At 43.3% G+C, this 10,000-nt stretch overlaps 1 protein-coding gene across 1 annotated transcript in view; it reads right to left on the bottom strand.

Annotated features, from left to right (window-relative positions):
* Positions 1-10,000, bottom strand: part of LOC143041158 (uncharacterized) — a 74,256-nt gene that overhangs the window by 642 nt on the left and 63,614 nt on the right. The window contains exons 13-14 of the mRNA XM_076212973.1: positions 3,373-4,804; positions 1-3,056 (exon numbers count right to left, since the gene is read on the bottom strand). The exon at positions 1-3,056 is cut by the window's left edge and continues 642 nt beyond it. Of these exons, the coding sequence (XP_076069088.1) occupies positions 2,611-3,056; positions 3,373-4,804 (1,878 nt within the window). The 3' untranslated portion in view covers positions 1-2,610. The remainder of the gene's footprint in view (positions 3,057-3,372; positions 4,805-10,000) is intronic.

Below are 10,000 nucleotides of genomic sequence, written 5' to 3'. Positions count from 1 at the left end.
TCCGAAATAGAATGTACACAATTCGTACATATGCACTTATGTATAGGCCGTGTACACACAACCATCAAATCAAATGATTCAATTTGGTCAATTAAAGTAAATATTTAGACTAGCTCAGTAGTATTGTCCTTGTATTTGCATTGCCTAAGCAATTCTTATTTTTTCAAAACCCATAGCATATAGAAACCTGCCTATATATCACGATAACAATTTACAGATTCAATATCTGTATATCTGATTTCATATATCAGTAGATCTCAATAGTGTATATATCATAGTAACCTGACACATCTCACTAAATATTTCAGTCTTTGATTCTCTTTGTCATACAGGGTTTCTTTAATCTTCTTTATCTCTTTTCATTTCAGATTATTTCGCAAAGATTTTCTTCCACCTTTTCTTTTCTTCCTTTTTATTTCCTTTTATCTATGTTATTTCTATTTTATGTTGGATGTTCGCTGGCCGTGCGTTTTAGAGCGTCGTCACTTGCGGCGGAGGTCGAGATGATGGCAGTTCGAACCCTGTCGCCAACGAGTTAGACCAAGGGCATGGTTCATTCAATTCCACGCTACAAAGTCCTCCGAGAAGGGCACCGTGATAGCCTCCCGATAGGAGAGAGTTCGCGACTTTAAACAAAATCGAATCGATGTTTTACTTTCACACGAAAACCTTTTTGGAGCCTCGACAACGTCTCTCTTCTCGAAAGCCGTTTTTGGCACAAGAAACACACACACACACGTTTCATGAAGTAACTCAATATGTCTTCAAGAATGATCTTTGAGGTTACTGAAATGTTCTGGAAGAACAGTCCTTGACACAATTCAAAATTTCTTCAAGAATGGTCCTTGGAATAAGTTCAAAATTTCTTAAAGAACAATACTCAACAAAACTCAAATTTTTTTTCAAGAACGATCTTTGAAGTTACTGAAATGTTCTGGAAGAACAATCCTTGACACAATTCAAAATTTCTTCAAGAATGGTCCTTGAAATAGCTCAAAATCTCTTAAAGAACGATACTCAACAAAACTCAAAATTTTTTCAAGAACGACCTTTAAAGATACTGAAATGTTCTGGAGAGAACAATCCTTGACACAATTCAAAAATTCTTCAAGAATTATCTTTGGAACAGCTCAAAATTTCTTAACGATACTAAACAAAACTCAACATTTCTTCAAGAACGATCTTTGAAGTTACTGAACAGTTCTGGAAAAACAATCCTTGACACAAATCAAATTTTCTACAAGAATGGTCCTTGGAATAGCTCAAAATTTCTTAAAGAACAATACTCAACAAAACACAAAATTTCTTCAAGAACGATCTTTGAAGTTACTGATGTTCTGAAAGAACAATCCTTGAAGCAATTCAAAATGTCGTCAAGAATGAGCCTTGGAATAACTCAAAAATTCTTAAAGAACGATACTCAAAAAACTCAAATTTTCTTCGAGAATGGTCCTTGAAATAGCTCAGAATTTCTTAAAGAATGATACTCAAGAAAACTCAAATTTTCTTTATAACACAAGCTTATGCCTTTAGCCACCACCTGACAAGCAGGCATCCTCCTGGACTTGTGGTCCTCCCCTGTAGCCGATGACCTGAAGAGGGCGGGTCTTCTCCCGGAAAGAGACCGACCAGGAACCGGGAAGGTCAACGACTGGGTTGAGAAGCGTTCAAACGTTCCTCTCTGTCACCTGGCTGACTGGGTTTCCGCATCTTCTCAAGCGTTCCAGAGGATTGCGTAATAACTCGTTTTCATTTTTGTATTTTACTTTTTTTCTGTTTTCATCATGATGTTTCGTAAATGTCTCCTCGTTTTGATTATCGTTATTCAAATTTTGTTTGACTTTTCTTAACTTTCAATTTATGCTCTGATAAGACAAATTATCTTTTTGTCCAGTAGCTCTCTCTTTTGTTTTGTTTTTCGATTTTTTTTTTTCATTCAAGTATCGAGAGTAATCCTCGAGTTTTAATAGTCAAACGTTTCTATGTCAAACTTGTCAAACGTTCCTTAATTCACTACAATTAAAAAAACAAAAATCACTACAATCTTGTGCGGATTTCTTTATTTAATTCCATTATCATTTCTACCTAAACCATACTTTCAGGAACGGTACTAGACCCAATTTGCACGTTTCTTGATGTAACTCAAAATTTCTCCAATAACCGTCCATGAAATAACTCAAAATTTCTTCAAGAATGATCTTCTGGAAGAGCAATCCTTGACACAATTCAAAATTTCTTCAAGAATGGTCTTTGAAATAGCTCAAAATTTCTTAAAGAACGATACTCAATAAAACTCAAGATTTCTTCAAGACGCTTCTCGACACGATCTTCAAGAACAATCCTCGACACAATTCAGAATTTCCTCAAGAGCACTCCTCGGCACAACTCAAAATTTCTTTAAGAACGATCCTCGACACATCCCAAAATTTATTCAAGAACACTTCTCAACACAATCCAAAATTTCTTCAAGAACGCTTCTCGACCTACTCACCAAGGCTTCGAGATGGTCCCACGACCCCTCGTCTTGTTCCTTAGATTTTCTTCAAAGTTCCTCCGAAGATCCCTTAGTTCCTCCTCCTCCACCACCCCTCCACTCCTCCAGATGCTCTCTCAGGTACTCTCAACATCCGGAAGGGGACCCTTCATCCGGGCGGACAGAATCCGGACGACCTCGACGCCGTGCGAAATAGAAGCTGAGGTGGTGGGTGATGGGGAAGACTGGATTTTCAGAGAAGAGGAGGGTGGGGAGGAGGGGGCAGAGGAAGACGAAGAAGAGGAAGACGAAGAAGAGGAAGACGACGAAGAGGAGGAAGAGGAGGAAGAGGAAGTGGGTGTGGTGATGGAGGAGGATGGGGAGGTGAAGTTGTGTAAGGCTGAGGTAGAGGAGGTGGGTATGGTGGAGGAGGAGGTGGTGGCGGTGACGGTGGAGTGGGAGGTGGAAGCTGTCGATTCGTGGGCGGTGGTTGCCGTCGGCGTGATCGTGGAAGGTGTCGTTGGCGATGTGGGTGTGGTTGGGCTGCTGGGCGTGTTGGTCGAGTCCTTTTCCTCCGAGTCAGCTAAGAGAAGTAGAAGACAGAACGCTCAGTGTAAAGAAACACACACACACATCAATTTAAGGCAAAGTTTGAAGAGTGGAGGTAAAGAGACAAGACTCCACGAGCACAGTTCCAACAGTGTGTACTACAACTAGGTACATACAACCAGATAAACACAAACACATCTCTTCTGACATCCATTTTGAATTTACAGTTAACTGACTTATTTTTGTCTAATTTGTTAAAAAAAATACTGATACACACATACATTTGTACACATATACCTTTATACATACACGCGTCATTGGTCCGACTCACCACATCACTCAAGACTCACCTGTCGTGAAGATGGCAGAATCCCCAGAATCATGGTGGATCGATTTCCATTTCTCGTTCCTCCTCTCCACTTCTCTCCTTATTCTCTCCACCCCACCACTCTCTTCGTGTTTCGCTCTCTCTGGCTCCACTCTCTTCCTCTCCATGCCTTCCACCTCGTGCCTCCTCCTCGCTTCGTAGTCCCTTCTCAATCGGTCGAAGTCGCCCGGCTTGGAAGACTCTCTTCTTCCGTTCTCGTTGTTCTTCTTCTTTGCGACTTCCTTTGCGTCCACACCAGGCGGGGCGTCAAACAATCTCGCACTTGGGTTCGAGGCCAAGTAGGAGCTCGAGGGCGACGCCGGGACGTTGAGGAAGTTGATGGTGGGCACAAGGTTCTCCTCGGAGGATTTCGTGGCACTCGGAGGCTTTGAGGTATGCGGAGGGGATCTGCTGAACCCGGTGTCACTAGTTGAGGTTCTAGTTGATTTGCTGTTAGTTTTGTTGTTGGCACTATACGAACTAGGCTGTGAAGAAACGGATTCGCTCTGTAAAACTATCGGGAGGTTTGGATTTAACTGGACTGAAGAGTTGGGGAGCAAATTATTCGATTTGTTCAAGTGACTCTGCTCCTGGTAGACTTCGAACCCGGTCTTGGGCGGAGTGCTCGAGATCTTCACGGTGCTCACGTTGATCGGCAGACTTCTCCGTTGGGGCCCCGACGAAGGTCTGAACCCGTTCGAGAGGTTGTTGAGGTCTTGTTGGTTGCTGTACGAGTGACGAGAGTGAGTCTGGTACTGAAAGTACGGGAGGTTCTGCTGAGGTTGGTGATGCTGTTGCTGCGACAGCTGGGGGTGTTGTTGGTGGAAATGCTGGAGTTGGTGGTGGGTGAGGTCTTGCAAGTTCGTGTAAGAGACATGAACCCTTGGGTTGAGGAGAAGCTCGTTGTTGTTCTTCCTGGAAGACCTGCTCTCCTGAGGGTTGTTGATCGTTTGGTAGAGTCGTTCTTGGAGCTCCTTCTGGAAGCTCTCGCAGCTGAGATCGAAAGAAGAGTTCTTCATGGTCAGCGTCGACGTGGATATGGTCCTAGTCGGGGTGGTCGAAGGAACCTGGAGGTAATGTTGACCTCCATCCTGTCGGTTATTGTTCTGGAGTTGTTCTGCGCTCCGGACAGACTTCCGGAAGCTCTGGGTCTCCGGTCTCTCCTGGGTAGCGCTCATCGGTCTCCGGAGACACTCCACGCTGTTGCTGCTTATCCGGGCCTTCCCGGAGCTGTTGAGAGGCGTCGGTGGCGGCGTGATGGACGAGGCGTTCTGCGTGCCGTTCTGCCCCCCCGTGTTCGAGCACAGGGACGACGTTGGAGAGGCCAGACCGAGGTCGGACTTGTGCATCGGGGCGGGGATGGTGGACAGGCGTCCGCTCTCGTGGCTTCCTACGCTAAAAGTAGCAGAACGGGGCTGCAAAATAAATAGATTAATGAATAAATAAGTAAATAAATCATGAAACTTACGAGCGAAACCAGTCAGGAATAAACTCAAAAGTAGACCCTTGTCTTCTTTTTTCACCTTCTTCAACTAGATATAATTCTACCTATCTATCTATATACCAATAGGCTTCTTCTCCATTACAATGGGAGGAGCCAGCCATGTCATGCCCACACTCCAGTTCCACCTATTTGTTTCCCTCTCATCTTAGCTCCTTGCGGATGAAAGGTCATCCCTTTGCCCACTGCCTGGGGCAAAACAATAAGATATAGTAAGTAAACAAATGAATGGGTATTAATGATTTAGTTTTACATCGCAAACTCCCCCTACCTGGAGGCTATCACGGTACTCCTTACAGAGGGCTTTGTAGCGTGGAATTGAATGAACCATGCCCTTGGTTCAACTCACTGCCGTCACCTCGATCTTCGCTGCAAATAGCAATGCTCTAATCCGCTCGGCCAGCGAGCTTTCAAGTTAGATAATAACTAAACATCTATGTACCGATAGGTTTTTTCCCCCCTTATAAAGGGGGTAGTCAGCCAAGACGCAACCCCACGCACACCTATCCACCACCTTTGTTTCCCTCTCATCTTAGCTCCTCTTGGATGAAGGGTCACCCCTGCTCCTTGTCCAGTGCCGGGTCAGTTCAGAAGCAGTTCAACATGTATACATACATACATACATACATACTGTACATACATACATATACCAAGGGCTTTTTTTCCTTATAAGAGAGGTAGCCAAAGTAAAAGGCATAAAATCCACTACCATCCATTTCATCCCCACATATTCCCCTCCAATTCACCATCCTTCCCTCCCTCTAATCTTGGCTCCTCCTGGATGACGGGTTATCCCTGCATCTCGCCCCTCACTACCCTGAGTCAGAAGCAATGCACCAAGACACAGCAAATGAATAAATATTTAGATAAGTAGATAAATAATGAAGATGAAGACTACACTACACATGGTAGATCTATGGTTCGTTTCTTGAGGCCATGAGGTCCCAAAAATATCGTGGACTCAGGCGGCGACGCTCGCTGAAATACATAAAAAATCCTTGAAGACCTATAGGAGGTTTTTCGAATCACATCCAAGCGACAAATGAAATTGCCATCGAAGAGGTTCACTCACTCCGTTCGTGCTCGGGCCATTTGCTGGCTCCTCATCATCGCCGACACTATCTGCCTCCATTCTCGTCGATCCTGCGCACTTATTGTCATCCATTCTTCCGTACTCTCCATTCATAATGTGGTTGGCACGTTAGCATAACATGCTACATGATGCAAACTCCACCCCCTGGGTAGCAATCAAAAGTTTAGTGCTTGAGTACCACTCTGCTCGGGTTGTTTCCCTTCAAGGGATGTTAATGGTGTATACCGTCAAAGCTTAGTTAACATCCTGGTGTAGGGAGACGAATGAAAAAGTGTTTCTCATGTCAATAGAGGAATCTGTGGAAAATGGACACGTCAGAATAGATCTGATTCGTGTCAACAAAGAAAACAAGAAACTGTTTCCGATATGCATATCCAGTACAGAAGATCTAACTTGTGTCAACAAAGGAACTTTAATGTGAGAACTGGAAGTGTCATTTGATGTGTACGTCCAACGGTGAACTAATATATGCCAACAAAGGAGTTCCGATGTGAAAACTGGGGTCTTCTTTCGCCATGCATATCCAACAGAGGAGAACTAACTTATCTCAACAAAGGAACTTCGATGAAAAATCTTGAGGCGTCTTTCAACATGCACATCCAACAGTGGAGAACTAATATTCACCAACAATGGAGCTTTGATTTGAAAACTTTAGACGCCTTTCTTCATGCCATCTGGTACCGAAGATCTAACTAGGGATCTACTAAGTATTTCAGCGGCTTTGACCCATCGTTTTTCGCTCATATTTCCGAAATAACCATTCACATCAGCATGATATATTAGCACAGCCTAATTCACATCCTGCCATAATTTTTGGCGTTATAATGCATTCATAAGTGTATTTAATTACGGCGTTTACTCTTGATATTAAGTGTATCGTAGCCGACATCCGTGAAGTAAATCGAACAAGTGAAGTTGTGACGTCATCACAAACTACCTCGTGTATCCCATCCTCCTCCCAACTTCACTTGTTCGATTTACTTCACGGGTGTCGGCTACGACACACTTAATATCAAGAGTAAACGCCGTAATTAAATACACTTGTGAATGCACTATAACGTCAAAAATTAGGGCAGGGTGTGAATTAGGCTGTGCTAATATATCATGCTGATGTGAATGGTTATTTCGGAAATATGAGCGAAAAACGATGGGTCAAAGCCGCTGAAATACTTAGTAGCAGAGGAATAGCAAGCAAATTGAGCAAATTCTGGTTGGAAACTAAACCATGCAGCTCGTGTGACACTCTGTGTCAGACATTCGGTCATTCGTGTCCCCCATGTGCCCATCCCAACATTGGGATTCAACGACTCTTCTACAAGAGTCGAAACCTAGCCCGTGCACCTCACGAGTTGATGTCGGGAAGGTGCAGGATCACTTCCACGCGCAGTTGGCATCGTCCTAGTCTCGTATTGCACGGCCTAAGGTTCGAATCCCACACTGCCTCGCTAAATCCCCAGTCAATAAAGTGACATCACTCGATTCTTTTCTGGCTAACTCTAAACGATGTTGGTCAGAGGCGAAAGAGTCTTGATCAAATGAGGTCTCCTTTCCTTCAGTCACGGACCCATCTGCCCCTTGACATCAGCCAAAAGAGAATCTATAATACATTTCACCATATTCAAAAGGATAGCTTCTCTGATGTTCTTAGTAGTAATGTATCTAAAGTTTCAATTAGGGGAACATGCTTCACTAACTAAACAATTCTATTCACACCCATAAGAAACCAACCAAGTTCTTCCCATATCATACGCTCCTCCTCTATCTGTCCTTTGACATTAGCAAGGAGAATCCATAACACGTTTCATCGATAGCTTCGCTCTCGGAAATAATGTTGCTCAAGTCTCAATAGGGGGGGGGGGATCATGCTTTCACTAGTTCTCTTCATGAGGCTCTCTCTCTGAAGAAAGTACACTAAGGTTTGCAACTCATTCCCACACCTTCGTTGCAAACTCCTACGGATGCCTTTGCAACACGAGAAGACTTACATTTGTCTCACAAAGCTTTCGCAGTTCTTCAGCAGGGGGTCGTGTCGTGTCGGTCGGTCATAGCCACTTAAATCTAACAAGCTGCCGCTTCTAACAATCTTTTGTTATGTTTCTAATGGTTTCTGTCCCGTTTGAATTAGGTCAACTGGGTCAGCTGCTCGTGTGTGGAGAATCTCGGGTCAGTCTGGCGGTCTTCTCCTGCAAAAGTTTTCGAAAGTTTTGGTTATAGAGCTAGATATGGATCAAAAGGTCTCCTGTCGGCATGCTCCGCCTTTGTAATCCTTTGCCTGGGAGACTTTGTATTGTCTTTGAAGACGACATCCACCACTCCAAGATGGCTAGAGTTTCCATGAATTACCTGGAGAATCTGAAATTACTATACAACTTATACTCGTCACAGCTGTTCCCAAGAGAAGTGATTCATCGCTACTTTTGGGTACGCACAACGCGGATAAATACTTTTGGGTACTCATGGCTTAAATCACTACTTTTCGGTAATCTTCTGACATGTCCTCACGACTCAAGACAGTTGGCCGTGTCATCGCTACTTTTGGGTACGCATGACGCTAATGACTACTTTTCGGTATGCATGGCGCGAATAGCTACTTTTCGGTACGCTTCCAACATGTCCTCTAGACTTACGGCTCAAGACAGTTGACCGCGCAATCGCTACTTTTGGGTACGCATGATGCGTATAGCTACAATTGGGCACGCAAGAACAAAATCGCTACTTTTTGGTACTCTTCTAATGTGTCCTCTCGACACGATGCATGATGCGGATTGCTACTTCTAAGTACGCATGAACCGAATCGCTACTTTACGGTATTCGTGGAATAAATAGCTCAATTTTTTTTTTTTTTTTTTTTTTTTTTTTTTTAAACAAACTCTGGCCTTACGCTGGTGGAGTAATCGGAAGCGTGCTGGTCTCGCATTCGCTCAATTGTGGGTTCGAATCCCGCACTTCTCTCCGATCCTCAGCGGTTACTATTACCTGCCCCCGCCCTGAAATAGTACCCAAAGAGTATCTTAGGGCCTACTCATCGCCTCCTGGGGTAAGCTCACATATGCAAGAGGGACACAAACAGGATTTTGCTGAACCTGTATGTAGTTGTCATCTTTCAACAAAATATAGGATAATAGTGGCCCATTTACCTATCTACGTACCAATTGGCTTCTTCCCCCTTATAAAGGGGGTAGTCAACATCAACCCACCCCTACCCATCCGTCATCCTTTCCATCTTAGCTCCTTTTGGATGAGGGGCCATCCCTCACCCTCGCCACACTGTCCGGGTCAGAAGCAATGCAGCAAGGCACAGCACCACAGCAGCAGGGTCCAGAAGCCGAGGCTGGTTCATCCCCACCGATTTATTTACATGGCGACCCTTCCCCCAATGCAAAAATAGAGAAGACGAAGAAAAATTCCTTCGGGCCGCGACATCTTACTCCACATTCACAACCGTTTTCGAATCACACATTAATATATATATATATATATATATATATATATATATATATTAATGTATGTGTGTGTGTGTGTATATATATAACAACACACACTGAATGGTCCCCAGTAAATAGATTTTCATCTTACCGACCACATTAACCTCTTCCATTTTAATTCCTCACTGTTCATTTGTTACGTGTCGGCTAGGTTCGAGTCCTCAGCACGACAGCGTATCAGTTTCCGAATATGCTTCCATCAAGCTCCCTGTGAATCTCGATCGTGTTTGCAAGGAATTGAAATGGAAAAAATTTAATATTGTTGATAAGAAGGAATGTATATATATATATATATATATATATATATATATATATATATATATATATATATATATATTATATACTAGCACTGCGTAATGTAATAGCACATTGGTAAAATGAAACTTGTTAACCCACTGTCGGAGAAAAGAAATCAGAAATACTAATTATCTGTATATTTCGACCACTGACTGAAGAGGACCACAGTCAGTGGTCGAAATATACAGATAATTAGTATTTCTGATTTCTTTTCTCCGACAGTGGGTTAACAAGT

This window comes from Oratosquilla oratoria, chromosome 30 (genome assembly GCF_046742065.1).
Source record: "Oratosquilla oratoria isolate Oo_2021 chromosome 30, ASM4674206v1, whole genome shotgun sequence".
NCBI classification, from domain to species: Eukaryota; Metazoa; Arthropoda; class Malacostraca; order Stomatopoda; family Squillidae; genus Oratosquilla; species Oratosquilla oratoria.
This window is presented reverse-complemented; position numbering and strand designations above follow the sequence as displayed.